Raw genomic sequence first — 23,809 nt, 5'->3', positions numbered from 1 at the left:
TTAAATTAGATCATGTCACTAGTTTACTTACTATGTTTCTATTACTCCTAATTGCATTAGTGAAAGTGAAAGTGTTAGTGGCTCAGTTGTGTCTGACTCGTTGCACCCCTATGGACTCCTCTGTCCATGGATTTCTCCAGGCACGAAAACTGGAGTGGGTTGTCATTCCCTTCTCCAAGGTATCTTCCCGACCCAGAGATTGAACTTGGACTTCCTGCACTGCAGGCAGATTCTTTACCATTTGAGCCATCAGGGAAGACCAATTGCCTTAGTATTAAAAACCAAATTCCTCCTGATGGCCTACATGGTTGTGTATGAACTGACTCCTAGTGGCTACTTCTTGGACTTTATTTCATGTGACTGTGAGCTTAGCTCACCGCACACAGCCACAGTGGTCTTCTGTCTAATCCTCAAACATACCAAACTCATTCCTACCCCAGGGCCTTTGCACTTGATATATCCTCTGTCTGGAATACTATTTCCCAGTTATTTACATGACTGGCTCCTTCTTGCCATTTAGATCTCATCTCAAATTTCATTTTCCTTGGTCATGCTATGTAAAATTTCTCCCTCCACCTAATCTCTTTTTGTCACACTGTGAAACTAATCCCTTCTAGGGTGCCACTCATTCCATTTTCATTCAAAATATTTACATCTCATAGTGTTTAATTTCTTACAACTGAACAAAAAAAGGGAAGAAGAAAGAAAAAAAAATCCCAGAGTTTAGCTTTTTTAAACTTTCATTTTTCTAGATGGCCTATCCCTCCAGGCAAAAATTCTGAAAAGTCCTCCTTCTGTCAAATCTCACAGAATTCTCTGCAGTGGGTCAGGAGAACAATGCAGCCTGATTTCAAGGTATGAGCTACAGATAGTGAAAAATGAAACTGGATTTGGGGCATTGTTTTGAGCCTAATCCATGCAGCATTTCTCATTGTCTTTAGACTGAACGAAATAACACAGGCCACTGACCTGTAATCCAAGTCTAATAAATTGATGGAAGATAAGCTTAAGCCTTTTCTCACTTATTTTCCAACTGAAAACACTGTTGTTTTTTTTTCAGCAGGCAATTCTCAATAGAGCCTCATAGAGTTGGTCTAGCATTTTTTTTTACATTCATCAATTTTGTGTATCCTTTATCATTTTTTACTTATCATTTGCCACTTTCAAATGGCACAACTGAGCTTCCCAGGTGACTCAGTGGTAAAGAATCCACCTGCCAATACAGGAGACTCGGGAGACGTGGGTTCAATCCCTGGATGAAGAAGATCCCCTAGAGTAGGAAATGGCCACTCGCTCTAGTATTCTTTCCTGAGAAATCTCATGGACAGAGGAACCTGGCAGGCTCCAGTCCATGGGGTTGCCAAGAGTTGGACATGACTTAGTGACTAAACAACAGCAGTAACAAGGGCATCACTATATAAGCTAATCGTAGGATCTCTTCAAGGTAGATAAAATCATCCTCAAGTTGCCAGTGCTAATTCTAGGACCCAGGGAGATCAGCTCATAGAAATTGCAGACAAGAGAAATCTGCAGTTTTGAAAGCTTAATTTTTTTTTTTTTTCACAGCCTTTGCATTTCTTAGGAACCAGGCTAAAATAGCAGTGTTCTAAAATAAATAAATTTGGCTTATGTTGATGTGTGTAGCATGAAACATTTCATTTATTTACATGATCTTTTTTAAGTGGCAAAATACAAAGTGTGATCTAAGTAGAGAAAAATACTGAAAATCTAGCATTTCTATCACATTCTCTCTATTTTGTGATTTCAAACATAATAAAAATATGTGAATGGTGTTTTTTATTAATTCTGTATTATTTTCTGTACTTTTCCCATTTCTGACTCTGTGTTACTGCTTCAAGAAGAAAAATTAAAGATAACTGCTTCTCGAATTTCCTTTTCCCCACAGTCAGAAAATATGAGAATTTAGACTACATTTCAAAACAGTGAATGTGAGGTTACCAAAGAAACTGTGCTTGCACCTGACCTTTTTTGTTGCTACTGTTTTATTATGTGAGCTAGAAAGCTGAAAATAACTAAGAGAGTTAATGGAAAAGTTGATATTTTCCCACGACTTTTAATTATTTTTATCTGGTCCTGATTTATTCCATTTGAGCCCCCAAAGCACTGTCTAATTCTAGGAAGAAAGGTCTAGAATATGTCTAATAAGATGGTTGTAGTTGCTTTGGTGCAGAAGAAACAAGAGGGGAGAACAGCTTTGAGGGACAATGTGGGTCAGATCAGAGGCCCTTCAGAGTCTGGGCTGTCAGCTCCCAAGGTGAAATGGTAATGGACACATGCAGTTCTCTTAAGTTAATTTTCACCTGTTCCGAGGTCTGCTTATTTGTCTTTCTTCACTCATGTAGTGATGATTTGAATACAAATAACAAGACACACACACCCATGCATACCCATTTCTTGTGCAATTCCATGAGTATCAGGTACTGTGCTAGGTTCTTTGGTAAACACTTTCTTAAAGATGGAATAAAGGGAGCAAAAGTCATAACATACCTGCTCTCGTTTTTGTGAGAAGCATGAATAACCATGCAGTGACAGAAGCAAGAGATGAGGAGCAAAGCTAATTCCTGTATTTAGTAGGGAATACCCCCCTCCCCCCACATCTTTCTTGGCTGCTGGCGCAGAAAATACGGGAAGTGCTGCTTCTCACGGACTGTCAGGAACGATTCCACTTGTACTCCTCCGGTGAACACTTTTCTGTATTCTCACACAGGCGCTATCCTGACTGCCGTTGCATCAACTTTGGATCATGGTTTATAATGTCCTTCCCGGCTGCCATTATTATTCTCCTCTTGTCTTGGATCTGGCTTCAGTGGCTTTTCCTAGGATTCAAGTGAGTACATATTCCATGTTAATCAGGTCAATAAAGGTGTCTGGGTTCCATGTTCTCAGCACCTCATCCAGGGCTTTTACACCTATTTCATGCATGCTGCATTTCTGCATTTCTCTTCCCCACAAAACTGATAAGTATGAACACATGCATTATGGATACTCTAGAATATCATCTATGGAAGAGAGTTTGTAGACAGAAATTCTATCTTGGTCTCCTCTGATCCCAGGCCATTAAGATATTAATAAGCCAGAAGGACACATGAAGCTCCTTATGGTGAGGACCCAGCCCACCTGTTAAAGCAGAATTTTAAGAAATTTTGCTCCTCTCTTTGGTTTAATGTGTGGATTTCCTCAAGCTATCAAGTAACTTTCAACTGTATCATGCAGAGCTTCCTGTTTCATCCTAACATTGTACTAACATTGACATGCCGTTGAAAAACTAAAACAAAGATTTGAGAGCATGCTCCATGGAAAGAACATTGGATTGAGAATCAGGAGACCAGGGACAAACCTGTGGCTTCTCACAAGACAGATGAGTGATCTTTGCAAGTCCTGATCTATTCTCAGTCTCAATATCTGCAACTAAATCAGTAGAATTTAACCAGAAGATCAGCAAGCTCACTTGCAATGCTGTAATTCTAACACCTATGGGCTCTAGTTGAATACAGAGAAGTCAGAGTAGGAAACATTGATCAATCAAGAACCAGAGAATTTGCAGAGGTTACCTTGGCTGATACTGAAGTTGGTGGCTCATAAGTACCAATGAGTTACATGACTCAAATGTTTGCCAGCATTTAAAATTATTCAGGGTTCTACAGCAAAATCTAAAATGCTGCCTCAGAGATTCAACACATATAACAATACCCATAAAGAAAGGGGAAAGGGCTGTTTATCAAAACTTCAGAATTTTTTTTTTCGTGAAAAAACAAACCAATTCAACTTCATTTTTTTTTTTTTTTGGCCACCCTGAGAGGCATTTCCCCAACCAGGGATGGAACCCGCACCCCCTTCAATGGACATGCGGATTCTTAACCACTGGACCTCCAGGAAAGTCACTCAACTTTATCTTTATAAGGTTTATTTAAATAACTTCAAGGACCTATGAATGAAACAGCATGTTATCCACTGCAGAGGAGACTGAAGTCAGCTTTCTGTACTTCCTCTCAATAGCCAAACACTCCTGCGGAGTCATGTTCCATACCCGTGCCCACATTTCCCAAGCTTTATCATGTAAGGACTGATATTCTTCCCTCTCCATTCCTCTTCCTGGTTTTTCTCCAGAACTGCCAGTTTTGTCAGTGCTGGGGTGATGGTGCTGGTGGTTTTTTGAACAATCTATTTGTCCAGATTGTGGGAGCAGCATGAGGCCGTGCTCCCGCTGGAGCCAATGTGTGGAATGTCACTGCCTATGGCAGGTGGGCATCAGAGGGAAGAGGCCAGCTGCATACTAAATGCCCCTTCCTGGAAATCCAAGCCTTTGGGGGTCTATTCAATTGCGCAGGTAACAACACGGGATGCAGGGGACTGGAATCCGAAACCAAAGGAAAAAGCATCCAGTCTCAGATCCACAGCTGTTTCGTTCTTTTTTTGCTACATATAATGACTTTATAAAATATGTAGACAACGCTTATCATCATTTTGAGGTGGCCCACCACTTAAAAAGGAGAAATTAAGAAGGTAATGGGCAGAGGCACTGAAATGTGTTTCTCCGTGATGAAAAACCTCCTGTGAAGTGCATATATTTCCCAAGTCCATAAATCATGATCAGTGGCATGTTGAAACAGTCCCCTTGCTGTCCAATGTTGGTTACACATGGCACAGATTTATGCTCCAGCTAATTTTTCAGTGTCCTTTTCGATGTGCCAGGGTGTTCACCTCCAGAGGTTTTAGATCAACAAACAGAAATGATCAGCCCCTCCCCTGGCAGGCCACCAGACATTCTGATGAGCACATTGGGTGTTAACACAGTTAACTCACCCATTATAAATGACCCCAACCTATTTGGGAAGTGAAGCTCATCTATCAGTGCCACGGGACTTATTTCAACGGAGAGGTTGATGCATTGTCATATGCTTCATCCGTTCCATTGCGAAGGCATTACCCTTCATTTGTAGCAAAGATGCTTTGGATTTTGACTTAACTATTGATCGTCCCCAAGCAAAGTGACAAAGTACATAGGCAGTCTGCTGGGTAGAAAACAGTTTCTAAGGAGACTCATCTTTTCTTTAGCTCTCCTTTTTTTTTTTTTTTTTAATTCTATTGATGGCTCTCAAGGCGGTCCACAGATTAGTTTCTTTTAATGGTAGAATTTATATCCTGACAAGAGGAAAAATTTCAAGACTGGCACTAGTCAATCATTTAATAGAGGCTATAAAAATTAAATATTCCCTTTTTGATCTTAAATACGACAATGATCATCTAATCATGTTCATTGGGTTGGGGGGTACATGTGGGTGATTATGAATATGTAGGATGGATGACTTAAGAATTGAGGAATTTCTGCCCCTACAAAGGTAATAACAGTCCAAACATATCTGAGTAACAGAGATGCAGAAAAATAAATATAACATGTCTTCATGTGATAACTGCCCTCCTACCACAGTCCTCATCCCATCTACTCTTTCATAAATAGCCATATTTACCCTTAGCAATTTTACAGACGTATATGTCCCTGCTTCCTTTCTTTTTTTTCAAACTGCTTTATTGTGGTATGCTTGACATACAAAAAGCTGTAGCTACTAAATGTATACAAAACTTACTGTGTTTGGAAATAAGCATACATCCGTGAAACCATCATCAATATCAACGCCATAAAGTTATCCATCACTTCCAAAAGTTTCTCCCTACCTCTTTTGCTTTTTTTCCCCTCCTTTTGTAATAAAAACTCTTCACGTAAGATCAACCCTCTTAGCAAAATTTTGAGCATATAAGGCCTTATTGTTCATCATAGTCTCTATTTGTACAGAGATATCCAGAGCTTGGAGGAGGGCATGGCAACCCACTCCAATATTCTTGCCTGGAGAATCCCATGGACAGAAGAACTTGGAGGGCTATGGTCCATAGGGTTGCAAAGAGTTGGACACGACTGAAGCAACTTAGCACAGAGGCATCCAGAGCTTACTTATTCTGCATAACTGAAACTTCATACCCTTTAGCCAACATCTCCTCATTTTCCTCTTATCCTAACCCTTGGAATACACCATTTTACTCTCTATTTGTATGTGTTTAACTATTTTAGATTCCACATATAAGGAAAATCATGCAGTATTTGCTTTTCTGTGTCTGACATTTCATTTAGCATAATGTTCTCCAGGTCCATCCATATTGTAGCATGTATCAGTGCTTCATTCCTTTTCATAGCTAAATAATATTCCACTATATATGTGTGGAATAGTTTTTATTCTTTTTCTTATCCATTTGTCCATCCAAGGACATTTGAGTTGTTTCCATATCTCGGCTGTTGTGAATAATGCTGCAATGAACATTTGAATGCAGATATTTCTTAAAAATATAGATGTCAGTTCCCTTTGGATATATACCCAGAAATGCTTTCTATGCCAACATATAACATAATCTAACTGAGCTACTCATACATTCCAAGAGATAATCCATAAGAATTTGGCCAGTTTTCCATTTGTTTCTTCCTCTGGAGGGATATTTTTAAATCAAGATTTAGAGCAACACTTCACAAAATGCTATTCAAGGTTTTGAAGATCCTGGACTTCAGGATAGAAGAATTAGTCACAGGAGAAAGGGGTCACTAAAAGTAAGTAGCTAAAAGAAATAGAGACTGACAGTTACTGTTTGAAGTAAATTGGAAGATTATCTGGTTGATACCATTAGGACATAAAGAGTAAAGAAATGCAAAGAAAAATGTAATAAAATTGGTTTCATTTCTGAAAATAGACCTAGTTTGGACTCTGTTCATGATCAGTGTATGTGACTTGGGTGCTTAAAGTATAACTGGAGTTTAGCATATTGTGTGAAAATTGATAGATCTAATAACCAACTATCTCATAAGCCTGACAAAGCTACTATAGAGTTAATGAGTCAAGTATTTACGGTGTATGCCAGTGTTTAGAATTACTGCTCGCCCCCAAAATATATGCTACTGCCCCCACACTCTAACCAGTGAGATAAAACTTTTGTATGAAAATTAACAGTCACACTTAAGAAATATGTTAAAATATTTAGCAGTCAGGTATGTAATAAAGTATTAAATTAGAGATGAGTGGCACATAGCAAAATTCCAGTGATGCCAAAGGACTTGGAAAAGGAAGAGCTTAGCAGATGATGTCATGGAAGGTATGGAATGACAGGCATCGAAAATTAAGCAAATCAGGAAAAATTAGAAAAGAGGGGAGAGGAAATTCAGAGAAAGAGGCAGAGGTATAGGCAAAAAGCACAGGTTTTTGTTATTAGCAGGGAGCTTTATATTTTCTGACACTTTCACACACATATCTTCTATATAGGGAAAATTCTTTGCTTAACAAGCTTAATTATTCCTTTTGAATTAATTAATTTATTTTAATTGGAGGGTAATTACCTTACAATATTGTGATGGGTTTTGCCATACTTCAACACAAATCAGCCATAGGTGTACATGTGTGCCCCCAATCCTGAATCCTCTTCCCATCTCCCTCCCCACCATATCCCTCTAGATTGTCCCAGAGCTTTGGCTTTGGGTGCCCTGCTTCATGCAGAAAACTAGCACTGGTCATCTGTTTTACATATGGTAATATATATGTTTCAATGCTATTCTCTTAAATAATCCCACACTCTTCTTTTCAGCTTTAAGGAGATGTTCCAGTGTGGCAAACCCCCAACAGTCAAACAAAAAGCCTGTGCTGCATTTATTAAACAAGAATACCAAAAACTTGGACCAATAAGGTAAGATACACATGAACATAGACACAAACACACAGAGGGATGCAGCTTATGCTGCAAGTATTTGCTTAAAGACAAATATGTGCCTAATTGTCTATTGTGTTATTTATTACACTTGATAAGGGCCCCAAATGTTCTAACCTTTAAAAATATAACTCCAAGTGATAAAATATAGACCATGTCTAACTCAAACGTACCAGGTAGAAGGACAAGAAGCTGAAAGGCCCACTGAGGAGTAAAGCCCCCTTCTAACTCTGCAGATTCTCTTACATAATTGATACATCCGGTTTTTACAGTGTTTGGATTCTCCCTGACACCAGTTCAGGGAGCGTCTACAAATGTTCTGACTGAGAAAATAAATGAAAGGATTGGAATTTTCCCACAGATATCAAGAAATTGTGACCTTAGTCCTGTTCATTGTAATGGCCCTGCTTTGGTTCAGCCGAGATCCTGGATTTGTTTCTGGCTGGTCTGCGCTTTTTTCAGAGTAAGCATTACCTGTTATGTTTCTCACCTCCTCCTGTTTTATGCTCTGCTTTTCTCCTAAGTGGTTCCTATAACTCTGAAAGCCTGTATGAGATTTGCTTTTCTTCCTTTCCATTGAAAAGATTTTTAAAATTCTAATCTTTTCAGGAAAAAAAACAGTGATAAAGAATGAAATTTAGGGGAAGGCAGCAAGCCTGGGAACCAAACTGCCCTGTAACTAAAGATAAGGCTTCTTCAGACAAGACTATTTTGTTCCTTACAAAATTAGAAGGAAGATTCGCAGGAAAGCCATGTTTTAAGATGGTCAGGAGTATAGACCTTGGAGCCACACTGCTTCAGTTCTAGTCTTGGCTCTTCCACTTACTTTGGGCAAGTCACTTACCTCTCAGTTTCCCCATCTGTAAGCTGGGGCTAATAATAGCACTTAGAATAGTGCTGTATTCATCCCACAAGAAGTGCAATATAAGTGTTTATTATGTGCACTGAATACCACTCAGTGCTTTTTAATAACCTGATATGAATTCATATTCTGTGATTTTTGCCAACCGAAGTTTTTATGTCTATGAAGGGTTATTTGTTTAGTTCATATTTTGTCTTTTCCTCTGTTGATGTCCATTGTTGTATTATTTCCCTATAAATCTATCCCTGCCCCTATTTTATAAATAAGGAATTCCCGAATAAGCAAGAAGACTGACTTTACAAGCTACAGTTAGAAGCTGGGTCAGAGTTAACTTTATCTGTCAGTGATTTATATCCCAGCAGACACTGCTGAGTCATGTGAAGTGAGGGGGAAGATTGTAGAATAATTTGCTAAATTAAGGACCATCCTACATGTTCATATAAATACCTTGGTTTGAGATTCACGTTTCCAAATCTGTCTTTCTCTGAAGTCCTCTGTATCCTAAATTCAGCAGATCTCTGATTTGAACTTCCTGTCTCACATCCCCCCACAAAAATCCATGTAGTGGAGGGTGGAAACTAAAAACGTTTGAGTCAAATCTATTCTGCCCACATGGATTGAAGAAATTCTTGCATCAGAGCCTTCTGGTTATATAGGTATTGCCAACATTTTTTTAAGGCTGCCAAATGTGCTTGCCAATTCCTAGGGAGCACACAAGTGCAACAATGCAGTGTGGTACATGTTTTAAGGATCAGCTGCAGCCTCATAGACTTTTTCTTTCCATTAGGGTGAAAACTTTTCATTTCAAGAAGTCTAAACAAAAGGCAATATCCAATCACTTACAGCAAGCTGTTCATAGCAAACTGTTGTTTAATAGTTTGATTTAAACTTTATGGTTTTGCAATAGGACCTAGGCCAACTGAAAAAAATAATTCTTTCTCCTTATAAAAATGCCACTCCTATCATTCTAGGTGGGGAGAGTCCTTAACACCAATGTGTAAAAACTAAATGAAATCAGACAATGGCTAATAAAAACCAGGCAGAAACCCCAACAGGAAATTCAATATAATCAGTTTCTAACTCTCCTCCTTATAGGAGGAAAATGTAACTCAGATGTTTTGTCTGTAGCACAAAAACAAAGTGTATTTGATTTGAGGAGGCACCCATGTTGTCTCAAATTCTGAGAGAAAACAATAAGAAAAGAAGAAAAAGCTTTGAAAGAGGAAGGAATTTGCATATATACATCTAATTGGCAATTATGTTTTTAAATTGCCAGAGCAAATAAAATTTACCTAAGCTTAATATTTTGTAATATTGAGACAACCTTAGTTCATAATAAACTAAATATAAAATGATAATAGCTTAAAAAGTCTTTTAAAGAGCAATTATTTCTGAATTTATGGCTTGATTTTGTGTGAAGTGTATATACTCTAGAATATATTTGTTATGTAGAGATTTTAGACATTTAGAGTTTCCAAAGCTAGAATGATAAATCAAGATTTATAGCTACCACCTCATGTTTTCATTCCATCTGTTTGAACCTGGAACGATTTCAATATGTCTTTTCATATAAAACAAAATCAGATTACATGATGCCTGACCTAATTTGGCAAAAATCCAACAAAAATTATAACTGAAATAAAAGAAATAAGGAACTGTAAAATAATAAATATTGGTTACATTTTTCGAATAACTTATACCAAGGCAACATTTCACTCCAAGATGAAAGAAAATCTATATTTAGGGAGGAAAGACTGCTTTATAAAATTGTCAGATTGAATAAAGTAATGGATTTCCTTGATTATCTAGATTGTTCAAGTAAATTACAGAAATAAAGAGCCTCTTTACTATGTATGCATTGCTGAGTTACAAGGTAGTAAAATAATCTTAGGGTATACACTCTGCTTTTCAGATTCTAAGATTCACTAATTAATATGCTGACTTTTAAAACTGACTTTTAATTATTTCTTCCTGTCTCATTCATATCTGGTCTCCAGGTACTTCTTAACTGTTGGGGATTCTGGAAACGTGTCTTACTTGCAGGAATGGCCTAGTATTTCTAAGACCCCATCTGTTCCTGAATAACTCTTAATTTGTACAGTGATCATCTATGAGCATCTCAAACCCATTCTGATAATTAATATTCTTGATTGAGTTTCATAGGGTACAGAGCTTCAGATGAGTCGACTTCATTGGTATGATATGGCCAGGGCCTATAAACACAGAAGCAGATGTTCTATCTTAGAAGAACAGATCAATTCCTTTTCACAATTTACAGAAGAGTTTTAAAAGACTCTGGAAACATCCATGCCTTGCCACAATTCAATAGTAGCCTTTTATAGACAATTATCTAGGACTTGGCCTATTGTTTCAACCTCAAAGCTTTGTCAATATGATTAAAAGAAATAATCCAGAGAAGAAATTGTTTACCAGATCTTTCAGCTTTACCTGAAAGGGAACTTTTGGCCTAGCATATCAACATGTGTAAACCTGATTTTTTAAAATAAGGAGACCTACGAAAACAATGGGGATGTTGCCTGAGATTTTCATTTTCACTAAGTTTCATTTTTAGTTGTGAATCCATAGATTTTAGAGCAGATTATTCAGAATAAATAACCAATACTACCACTCCTACTTCTATGCTATTAGCATAATCAGTTGGTGCTTAGTTCATACAATCCTTGATGGCATTTTTTAATGCACACACTTATCTTTTTTAGGTATCCCGGTTTTGCTTCAGATTCAACTGTTGCTTTACTTATAGGACTCCTGTTCTTTCTTATCCCAGCTAAGAGATTGACCAAAACTACACCTACAGGAGAAACTGGTTGAGTATTATTTATAATTCTGCATGAATTTGGTAGAAGAGCAAAAGTACAAAATTCCCTTGGTTTCAGTTAACACTGTAGAACAGAAGGAATGGACGTGAACACAGCTGCTGGTTTACATCTCCTGTTTACACACTGCATCCCCTGTTCAGACTGCACACTTCCTCTCCTCATACGAAGGACCACCTTACTTTGTAGAAGCTAGAAGTAGATTTCTTTACACACCATGGTTAGTTAGAATTCTACTATGGGTGATACTATTTGGTCTATCATAAGCTCATTGTCCCGCTCATAATCAGAATTAATCTTACTATTGACAAATACAGGAATAAGAGCTTGGAAGTTATACTTCAAGATGAGCCTTCAGTAATAAATGCTGAGGATCTACAAATGTGAGGACTTTCAAGGGAAGAGTATTTACAGCCTCATAGTAGCCTTGGAGAAAATGCAAATCAACCCCACACTTAGCCATAACCTGATGTCACAGAAGAAAGAAACCATATTCAATGGGAGATTTCATTGTCTTCATAACACATGAATAAGAAAATGTGTTTGGTTATTTGAGTATAAATACACACACACTTCTCATCCATGCCTATGCTTTATACTAACACAGCATGTTTTGGGTAATCAAATTCCTATGTTGTCAATATGTTTAAAATTGTTTGGAAATAGGCTGGTAGAATTGTGGAGTTTTGTTGTTTATTCATTAATTATTTATTGATTTATCTGCTAGGATGGAACTGGTTGCCATGCCCTTGGACTGGCGCACTTGACTTCTTGAGTCAGAATAGATCAGTGACTGATGAGTCAGATTTCCAGGACCTGATATATGTAAACAGTATAGCATAGAAATAGATGCCTTTTGTTCTTCACTTGAGACTAGCATATCTCAAATGTGTTATAAGAAGGTGGTGTAATACAGAGCAGAGATTCCTACGAGGCCCCGAGGTCTCTGACCATTGCAATCAAAGCCCTAAGACCTTGCAGTAGTGTGTTCTGCATGGCTTAACTTCTCTGATCCCTATTTCTTTTTTTATTATTATTAATTTATTTATTTTAGTTGAGGGCTAATTACTTTACAATATTGTAGTGGTTTTTGCCATACGTTGACATGAATCAGCCATGGGTTTACACATGTTCCCCATCCTGAACCCCTCTCCCAGCTCCCTCCCCATCCCATCCCTCTGGGTCATCCCATTGCCCCAGCCCTGAGCATTTGTCTCATGTATCGAACCTGAAATGGCATTCTGTTTCACATATAATATACATGCTTCAATGCTATTCTCTCAGCTCTCACCTTCTCCCACAGAGTCCATAAGACTGTTCTATGCATCTGTGTCTCTTTTATCTGTCTTGCATATAGGGTTATCGTTACCATCTTTCAAATTCCATGTATGTGCATTAGTATACTGTATTGGTGTTTTTCTTTCTGGCTTACTTCACTCTGTATAATGGGCTCCAGTTTCATCCATCTCAACAGAACTGATTCAAATGTATTCTTTTTAATGGCTGAGTAATATTCCATTGTGTATATGTACCACAGCTTCTTCTGAGTCCTCCTTTCAGAAAGAGCTTTGCCCTCTCCATCATCCTCTCTCTTCTCATTCTTTAACTCCTTTTCTCTCTGATAAACTGATTCACATTAGGTTTTAAAATGCAAGATAAGACATAAAACAGACTTCCCTGGTGGCTCAGCCTAAAGAATCCACCTGCCAATGCAGGAGACACGGGTTCCATCCCTGGGTTGGGAGGATCACCTGGAATAGGAAATGTCAATCCACTCCAGTATTCTTGCCAGGGAAATCCCATTGGACAGAGGAGCCTTGGGGTCTATAATCCACGGGGTCACAAAAGAGTCGGACATGACTTAGCAACTAAACAACAAGAAGACATAAAACATTCAGTTTTACATGAGAAGAACAGTCAGAGATGTTAGTGTTTAACAGGATATATGGTCTTGATTCGAGCAGGAAATACCTAAGTTTCCATCAACAATGAGAGTTGGTTTGGTTTAGGTTTGTAAGAAGGAAACAGGAAGAGGACTTCTTAGTACTCTTAAAAGCTTACCATGTAGAAGTTTGCCTGATACACACAAAAGTTAAATGGGCACAAAATCCATGTTCATGGATGACATTATTTCTAAGCAAATCAATGGAGTTATCAGAACCCAAATATCAAGAGAAATCCTTGTGATTATTGCTTTATGAGCATTTTAAGGGTCTCCTGAATAATAAGAAAATTATTTAATCTGAACTTTGAATTATTTTAAACTGAAATTCTGGTGAATCTATCATGACCCTCCTCATGATTTGAAAAAAATAATAAAATATTCAAATAAATATGAGTGAATGATAATTATAATGTTCCACAGAGGCTGTTGTATCAATGGTGGATTGCAGATAGCCCAATGCACTTGTTACTCATGGTAGGCAAAGATGTTAGTGTAATGAATGAATGAATGAATGAATGAATAGTATTATATATGATGTTATCATTTATCTAAATTTTTTTCTATAATAAAATGCAAAGGAGTTTTCCAAGTTATGGCATTTTTCTTTTTTTATAATATAATGTTCTATCTAGGCCAGGTAGAAATTACTCAAAGTCCAGATCAAGTTTCCTATATAAGAATAATACAGAAATATTGAAAACTTTTTATGAGATGGCTATTTAAGATGATAAGAACTGTCATATTGTAATATTTAAGCAATGTTTAACTGTAGGACTTTTGTTTTTCAGTTGCTTTTGATTACTCTCCACTGATTACTTGGAAAGAATTCCAATCATTCATGCCCTGGGATATAGCCATTCTTGTTGGTGGAGGGTTTGCCCTGGCAGATGGCTGTGAGGTAATATTCTGTGTCTAAGATACTTAGCAGTTAACTAAGCTATTCAAAAGAAGGACACAAGGACAGTCAAGCTTTTGGAATGCTCCACTTCATCCTATCATTGTAATGATGCAGATTTCAGTAGCCAAGCAGTAACTATACCACACAGATGAGGTGAGTCCAAAGTTCAAGAATTTCTGTGAGCATAAGTCATCATTTTTATGATGTCCCAGCATATCAATCGGGGAAGGAAATGGCACTCCACTCCAGTTCTCTTGCCTGGAAAATCCCATGGATGGAGGAGCCTGGTAGGCTACAGTCCATGGGGTCGCTAAGAGTCGGACACGACTGAGCAACTTCACTTTCACTTTTCCCTTTCATGCACTGGAGAAGGAAATGGCAACCCACTCCAGTACTCTTGCCTGGAGAATCCCAGGGACGGGGGACCCTGGTGGGCTGCCGTCTATGGGGTCGCACAGAGTCGGACACGACTGAAGCAACTTAGCAGCAGTAGAAGCAGCAGCATATCAAAAGAAAAATAAATAGAATTTTTAATCCATGCAATAGGATTAGAAGAGAAGCTTAATAAGAAAAATAGCATATAAAATTTACTTATACAGAGACTACTTGTAAAACATTTTTTTCGTTTATACCCTTTCCTTATATCATGATGAATTTAAGTAGCTCTCAGATTTCTCTACAATTATGTGCTATGCTAAGTTGCTTCGGTCATGACTCTTTGCGACCCTATGGACTGTAGCCTGCCAGGCTCCTCTGTCCATGGGATTCTCTAGGCAAGAATACTGAAGTATATCACGGTCCTAATATTTCCAAAGAAGAATGAGAAACAATAGAACTGTATTACATTACTTGTTACATATTAACTACATTAAAATTACTTCAGACATGAGTATTCAATGAAGTCCAGAAAGAATTTCACATAGCCGTGTTTAATATTTATTATGTCTAATTTTATGAGGGCTTCCCTGGTGGCTCAGCTGGTAAAGAATCTGCCTGCAATGCAGGAGATCCGGTTCAATTCCTGGGTTGGGAAGATACGAGGGAGAAGGGATAGGCTACCCACTCCAGTATTCTTGGGCTTCCTTGGTGGCTCAGCTGGTGAAGAATCCGCCTGCAATGTAGGAGACCTGGGTTCAATTCCTGGATTGGGAAGATCCCCTGAAGAACGGAATGGTTTACCCACTCCAGTATCCTGGCCTGGAGAATTCCATGGACTGTATAGTATAATTTTAGGAAGAAATGAAATCACCATGAGAAATAAAGTTGGCTATTTCTTTGGCCCATCATCTATGCAGCTGATATAAAGTAAAAGTCTGGGGAAACCTTTGTCCCTTGAAATTGCCCTGGTTATAGGGTTGCTAGAAGAAGAATGTCTATGGGGTCACACAGAGTTGGACACGACTGAAGCGACTTAGCAGCAGCAGAAGAAGAATATCTTTCCCCAAAATTCCATGAAAATTGTCTACTCTTTAATTATTCTGGACTTTAATTATTCATAGCCTTCCATGAAACACTCAAAACTCATGAACATTCCATTTTCTTATTCAATCATCAAAGTAAAATCAATAGTGAGAGAAATATCATGTCCAGCCCTTCAGTTTCCCCAAAGTTAAATTTTTCTGTTTTTCAAGACAAATAACTACCTGTTCTGTCCTATTCTTGACAGTCTAAGGAAAGACTGTGTTTTGCTTCTGACTTTATTGTCAGTTTTTCCGTGTGAGATTTGGATACTGAGCTTTCAGCAATTTGGTAATACGTGAAAGTCTTAAAAATTGTCTCAACTCTGAGTGCCACTTACAATATCGTTTCAAGTCTAGATTTGGCTTGCTTCATAGACTGTTCAAGTACAAATGATAACAATAGAAGACGAAGACACTTTTCAACTAGCTCAGCAGTAATGAGATCTAGTTTCTCAGAATAAATAACTTCCATTCCTGTATCGGTTAATTTGAATTGTGAGGAAATCAGAATCAGCAATTCTAGGATTGATGTCAATATGTTCATCTCTCCTTCCCAGAATATCTGTCATTCAAAGTGGTTTTAAAAGCACTGGCCAGACCCTAGAATTGCAGAATCGAAGGAAATGATAAGGTGTGGACTTAGTCTGATTCACTAGACTCTCTCTCTGAAAGAAGTAGGGGAACCTTGGAGGAGCTCTACTTGGCTGGGAAAATCCTAGCACAAAGCCTCAGATTTCTGTGGGATACCCCAAATCACCCTACCTCTGAGTGGTCAGCTTGAAGCCATGAGCATGATGATATGATCTCAGTGGCTTCCTGAGGTGAAGGATTGTATGTGATGTAATCTTTTCCAACTGCATCTAGTCTTACCTAATGAGATTAGGTAATCTAATTTTACCTAATATATAGGTAAAATCCACTCTAATTTTACCTAATACATAGGTAAAATCCATTCTTTAAATATTGATATATTTAAAGAGGATTTGGGGCTAATGTGATTTTGAAAAATCAAAACCCCAAACAAAAATATAAGTCAAAACCAGAAATAATATACATAACATCTGGTTATCAGATCTGGGGATGTTTTTTGCCAGCTTCTGATCTTGTCATTAGAGCCTTTCTGATGTCCATACTACTTTGTCATGCATGTACAAATTCACACACGCAGGAGCTCAGTGAAATCTCACAAATGGCGGATTGTCCTTTCCATTTGTAGTAGAAAAATAGAATAATGTATCTGTTCATCTGAGTTTGACTGATTTTCCTGTATTATGTACAATGTATCCAAGATCTGAACATCAGGCTTCTAAAGAACCCACTGGAAGCCACAGGAAATGGAGCAATAATTATTTGTACATCTAGAATTCTAAAAAGGTTGATATATCAGAGCAATGTGAAAAGAAAAGAAAAGAAAGAGGTTTTCAGACATGCAGAGACTAAAGAAATTTACTTTCCAGGCACCGATTATCAGGAAGTTACAGAAGATGTGGTCCTGTGGGCCATCAACACAAAGGATTTAACAAGACAGGATTCCCACAGCAGAAAGAGGTGAAGGGAACACATAAGTACCCATAAGTGAATAGAAGTCACTTTATAACAGTAAAGTAGATATAAAGAGCAACTAGTCCCAGTGTAGCAAGAGGAGGAAATACTCCAAAATCGACATCTCCATTAGGGAAAATTAAAAAGAACAATTACCTGAAATGTCTGTCTATTTGTGAGGAGTTTTCTACTTTTACTGGAAAGTGTACTGGAGGATTAGTGATTGGTGCTTAAAAAACTAAGCAAGCAAAAGAATAGGGAAATAATTTCTTAGAAAAACAAACAAAAACTAAAACAAAACATCTAAAACAATCACAGTACACTAAGAGGCTCAGCTGTGAACAATATTCATATGATCATAATGGCAAACTTTAAATATTGATTTAACCTAAAATGTTGATATATGAATTTAAGGGAATGGGGGGAGGGACAGGAAATATATGTATGATGAAAGGTTTTAGAAAACTGAATTTTCGTGTACATATTAGAACATCAGTGTTCCATCACTGGGTCAAGAATATCACTTGGAATAGGAAATGGCAACCTGCTGTAGTATTCTTGCCTGGAAAATTCCACAGACAGAGAAGACTGTCAGGCTATAGTCCAAGCGGTTGCAAAGAGTCAGACACAACTGAGCATGCATGCTTGCTCCAAATAACGTCTAAAATTGAAAATTTAGAAATATGAAAAAGTAGAATTTTGTAAAATAGCTATCATAAACATAAACATGGGCATAAATAACTAATGTGAATGAAAATTGTTGCCTTTGAGGAACACAGCTTAAATGTGGGAAGAGGAAGACCAAAAAGGACGCTCCTTTTCTTAAAGCCCTGTAGTACTACATGGCTTTTTATACCCATATATAGTGCGTATGCATAGTTGCTCAGTTGTGTCCGACTCTTTGCGACCCCATGGACTGTAGCCCACCAGGCTCCTCTGTCCATGGGATTTTCCCAGGCAATAATACTGGAGTGGGTTGCCATTTCCTTCTCCAGGGGCTTATAGTTGGGGGATGGCTCAAAGTGGACAGCATGTGCTGTGATGTGGCCACTACACAGCTCAGGATGCCCAGCCATGTGGAGAGTTATCTGAGGCAGGCCCCTGAAAGCAGCAGAGTGCACTGTGGACAGCAAAATGGACGGTCTTTAGTTGCCGCCTGTAAGTGCCAAGACACCCCCGCCCAGGAGGGAGTGAGGCCCCTGAGAGACATGCGTCTATAGTAATTAGATGTAATTAAAATTTAACTGAAAAAATGGGGGAAGACAATCCAAACTTCCTAAAGCATGTTAGTGGTGTTAAAATAAGAATAATTTAGATCTTCATAATGTCATTGTCACCTAGATCTAACAAACCACAGAAAACAATGAAAGATTAAAATGATAATTTAGAAACTGAGACCTTAGGTCCAAATAATGCTTTTTAATTTATTTAAATTGTCTGATTAAATGACTTATTAATGAATAATACATATTGCAAATTTGTTTTTTAGGAGTCGGGACTATCTAAGTGGATAGGAAATAAATTATCTCCTCTAGGTTCATTACCACTCTGGCTAATAATTCTGATATCTTCTCTGCTCGTCACGTCTTTAACAGAGGTAGCCAGCAATCCAGCTACCATTACCCTCCTTCTTCCAATATTATCTCCATTGGTGAGTATTTCATTTATCCTATTTATTCTCTTCATTGAAAGAATAGTGTTCTACTTTGCATGTTCTCATATTGTGGTGTAGAATCATTTGGGGCCCGAATGGTTCCCTGTAGGTAACTTACAAGGTGGTCCTTATTCACATGCATCTTTCCTTAGGAGACCTCAGCTCAGGAGAACTCTTTTCTTCCATATTCAAGCAGCAGGATCTTGAGAGAGCCCTCTACCTTCTTTCTGCCCATAGTTTTCCTTTACAGATAAATGGGAGGGTCAACCCAGACCCTTTCCAGCTCTAGAAGATTTTGGGATTCAGTGCTTCCTGACAACTTTCATATTTAGCTCTCTAACATTCATACTTCTTCCTCCAGAAGATGTCTTGATGTTTTGAGAAGCACTTCGTATAAGTGATTTGCAAGGGAATAAAAAGCCAGGTTTACACCTCGGGCTTCAAGCTTGAATGTCTCCGACACAGCTCTGTACAGCCTAAGAAGAATTTTAAAAGAAAAGTAAGAAGCAGATTTGCAAAGAGAGAGAGGGGAAAACTGTCTCTTCTCCACAACTAGGTGGCAATTACGAGAAATAGCTTCAAGTAAAATGTTTTTCTTCCCCGGGCAGATGATTTTGGTGAAAAGAAAACACTTTAGATGCAGAAAGATTGCCCTTCTGGAATTGTTCTGCTACCAGCTCAAGGTGCAGACGTCGGCATTCTTGAGCGGCTTCAAATTAGAAAAGAAATGTAGGCAGGTGGATATTAGTGAAATACAATTTGGAGTTTTTCTGGGGTTTATTTCTCAACAGGGAGCGGTTAAATAATTAAGAATAGTAGTAACTCTTCTGTGATGATTCCTAAGTAAATTTTAAATTATATAACTCACAGAGGCAGTAAGTTAATGGAATGATGAGAAACTTTGGAGCCAAAGGAACCTGAGAGCCTACTAAGCTCTAACTGCTTGCCAGCTAAGTTTTTGAATCAGTTACTTTAGCCTCTATGGGCCTCAGGTTCTTCATCTGCTATTTCGGGCTATAATTACCATCTCTTAAGAGGATCCAACAAGTCCATCCTAAAGGAGATCAGTCCTGGGTCTCCACTGGAAGGACTGATGTTGAAGCTGAAACTCCAATACTTTGGCCACTTGATGCGAAGAGCTGACTCATTGGAAAAGACCCTGATGCTGGGGAAGATTGAGGGCAGGAGGAGAAGGGGACGACAGAGGATGAGATGGTTGGACGGCATCACCGACTCAATGGACATGGGTTTGGGTGGACTCCGGGAGTTGGTGATGGACAGGGAGGCCTGGCGTGCTGCAGTTTTTGGGGTCGCAAAGAGTCAGACATGACTGAACGACTGAACTGAACTGAAATGAAGGCCGTAGTGAAATTTAAGCTGTATATAAAAATATATGATGTTATTATATTATGCTATACATTATATACTGTTAAATTTTATATATAAATATATAATATAACTTTATATATATATATTTGAGATTCCCTGGTAGCTCAGTTGGTAAAGAACCTGCCTACAATGCAGGAGACCCCAGTTCAATTCCTGGGTTGGGAAGATCCCCCGGAGAAGGGATAGGCCACCCACTCCAGTATTCTGGTATTCTAGCCTTGAGAATTTCATGGACTGTATAGTCCATGGGGTCACAAAGAGTCAGACATGATGGAGCAACTTTTACTTTCATATATAAATACTTAGATATTATATAGTAACATGTATATAAACACTTAGCGTGGCACTTAGCTCTAGATATTCAGTTGCTGTTTTCATTTTGTTTCTGAAATAAATGATACTTTACTTTCTCAATGAACTGAGTTATAATGCTTAAATGGATGCCAATCACCATATAAACAACCAAAAGAAGGAGATACGTTTTCTAAAAAATCTTAAAAACTGTATTTATGTGTATAATTTTGCCTTTATATTTCAACCTGCTTCTGGGAAGTTTATTATAATAATTTTGCTCATTTTGATACCTATCTCAAAATTTTACTTAGACTCCTTTTTATCTTTTCCAACAGGCTGAAGCCATTCAAGTCAACCCTCTTCATATTTTGTTACCTTCTACTCTCTGTACCTCATTTGCATTCCTCCTACCAGTAGCAAACCCACCCAATGCTATTGTTTTTTCATATGGCCATCTAAAAGTTATGGACATGGTGAGTGAACTGAAAGAATGCTATCAGGTCCAGTAGACATTATTTTGTGATGTCTTGGGTTTTCTATCCTTTCATAAACTAATCAACTGCTAGGTAATGCAAAGTTTGAGTTCTGCTTTGAATGTGAGTGCATGTGACTGGCCCTAGAATTGTTTTTAAGAGTGATAACCTGGAGCAAACATGCCATTAATATTTGCAGTCACAAATACAGAGATATTGAATGCATCAGTAATACACTGGAAGAGGAAGAGAGCATAGAGTACACTCAACACAATGGTTTAAGCTTAGGGCTTCTCAAGATCAGGATCCAACTTGACCTAGCCAAATAGAAGAAGTAGGGTTAATGAAATTTAGCAATCAAGCACTGTGGTTTTCTATCACAAATGCTTACACAACTGATATTTGCTCTGAATAAGATGTTGGGCTCAGTGCCTGACTAACGGAAAGTCATCTTTCTTTTTCTGATTCTAATAGTGACACCTGAAATAAAATGAAATGAAGTGAAATTAGCACAGCAAGGAATAGTAGAAAATGTAAGTGACAAAATATGCACGTTGCTAAATACAGAAGTCGTGGTAGTGAAGAACTAGTTTGAGAATATCCTGGTCTTCTCTCAAACTTGATCACCCACTTCTGAACCAAACCAAGCAAGAATATAACTAAAAGGCTATTCAGTGAGCCTGCTGTACAAATGCAGTTCCAAGTTAAGCCCCAGTTCCTTCCTTCTACACAGATTGCTATTCCTAAGCCCCTGTAACATAAAAATTCTGTAAATGCCTCTATGCAGAAGTCACATAATTTACTTTGGGTTTAAAAGTGTGCATAATATACAATATATTTTATATATATTACAATATAAATAATATAAATAATAATAATATAAATAATTTATATAAAATATAATATAAATAATTTATAAAAATATAAATAATAATATAAATAATAAATAATATACAATATATTTTATATATATTACAATATAAACAATGTGCTAGGTTTGTGAATTTAAAAAACAAAATTCTAAAATAAATGAGTGGCTTGCATGGACAGAAACTCCATAATATTCATTTCTAGGCATCCCATTTTGCCTTGGGGCTTCATGTTTTAATACAGAGAATGCTGAGATAGGCAAGCTTTCTCTGTAAAGATCCAGAGAGTAAATATTTGAGACTCTGGGCCGTAGGGGTTCTTTGTAACAACTACTGCATCATAAAAGTAGCCAACAAAAGTCTGTACACAAATGGACAAAATTGTGGTCCCGGAAAACTTGGTTTACAAAGCAGTTTATGGGCAGGAGTTGGCCAATCTCTGCAATTTGAGATTGTCTATGGATACTAGAATAATGACATCAGAGCTAGAAGACTGGGAACTTTGAGAAAGATGAATAGAAGAGATATTAGATCTCTGGTAAGAGAATACTGAAATGAATATGAAAGATTCAGTTTTCATATAGTGACCTGAAACACATTCACTGAAATACCAAACCACAAAACTCAAATCTTGATTTGACCTGAATTGGCAGATTTTTTAAGGAATTTTTCTCTAATTGTAATGGCAATTAGTTGGGAACAGATTCTTTTTTGGCATAAATGGAAGGACTTGTCTTATGAATCAAATAATTGATACCAATCAAGATGCATGTAAATCTGACATATGCCTTCTGTAACAGTATTACCTTTGGCCACCTCATGCGAAGGGTTGACTCATTGGAAAAGACCCTAATGCTGGGTAGAATTGGGGGCGGAAGGAGAAGGGGACGACAGAGGATGAGATGGTTGGATGGCATCACTGACTCGATGGACATGGGTTTGGGTGGACTCTGGGAGTTGGTGATGGACAGAGAGGCCTGGCGTGCTGCAATTCATGGGGTTGCAAAGAGTCGGACACGACTGAGCGACTGAACTGAACTGTACTGAACAGTGTTACAATTCTCCCAATTGGTTTTGTTTGTTTTGTTTTGTTTTTTTGAGACTAACATTCAAGCTCTTTCATATTCAAGGTTAAAGCTGGACTTGGCGTTAATATTGTGGGTGTTGCTGTGGTGATGCTTGGCATGTTTACCTGGATTGTACCTATGTTTGACCTCTACACTTACCCTTCCTGGGCTCCTCCAATTAGTAATGAGACAACGCCATGACAAGCATGACTATTCTGTGGTGAGTTTCAGAAACCACTAAAAAGCCTTCACTGCAAACTTTGGCTCTAGAAAATTGATGATTCTTTAATCAGTCCTGGTGTAGTTGCTGTAGTTCCAGTGAACACCCAAAAACCTGTTTTAAGATGCAACCAAGAGCATCTATGTGCCTTCATCAAGAAGCCCCCAGCTGAGATTTCGCTTATGGACCATATGCATTCTGCTTCATCACAAGAATAATTTATAACTTGATCTTCAAAGAGATGAGGTCATTTGCTTCATCTTTCACTTTTGGTTCAATGTAACATTTCAGATGTCCATTTATTATTTCAAAAACTTTCCGTGAAGCTAGAAATAGTAAATAAAATATACAAGTTAATTGCTGCTGCTGCTAATTCGCTTCAGTCGTGTCTGACTCTGTGCGACCCCATTGACGGCAGCCCACCAGGCTCCTCCGTCCCTGGGATTCTCCAGGAAAGAATACTGGAGTGGGTTGCCGTTACTTGCATAAATCATTTCTGTAGTGTTCTATAGTGTTGCCCAAGGGAATTTTCTGAAAAAAA

The 23,809-nt window shown here is 37.9% G+C and overlaps 1 protein-coding gene across 1 annotated transcript in view; it reads left to right on the top strand.

The window, feature by feature from the left end:
* Positions 1 to 23,249, top strand: part of SLC13A1 (solute carrier family 13 member 1) — an 84,309-nt gene extending 61,060 nt beyond the window's left edge. The window contains exons 8-15 of the mRNA XM_081534097.1: positions 2,729 to 2,848; positions 7,639 to 7,737; positions 8,120 to 8,221; positions 11,341 to 11,447; positions 14,191 to 14,300; positions 18,792 to 18,953; positions 20,975 to 21,112; positions 23,112 to 23,249. Of these exons, the coding sequence (XP_081390223.1) occupies positions 2,729 to 2,848; positions 7,639 to 7,737; positions 8,120 to 8,221; positions 11,341 to 11,447; positions 14,191 to 14,300; positions 18,792 to 18,953; positions 20,975 to 21,112; positions 23,112 to 23,249 (976 nt within the window). The remainder of the gene's footprint in view (positions 1 to 2,728; positions 2,849 to 7,638; positions 7,738 to 8,119; positions 8,222 to 11,340; positions 11,448 to 14,190; positions 14,301 to 18,791; positions 18,954 to 20,974; positions 21,113 to 23,111) is intronic.
* Positions 23,250 to 23,809: the final 560 nt, after the last annotated feature.

The sequence above is a fragment of the Giraffa tippelskirchi genome, chromosome 10 (genome assembly GCF_054371585.1).
Source record: "Giraffa tippelskirchi isolate mGirTip1 chromosome 10, T2T-mGirTip1v1.2.pri, whole genome shotgun sequence".
NCBI classification, from domain to species: Eukaryota; Metazoa; Chordata; class Mammalia; order Artiodactyla; family Giraffidae; genus Giraffa; species Giraffa tippelskirchi.
This window is presented reverse-complemented; position numbering and strand designations above follow the sequence as displayed.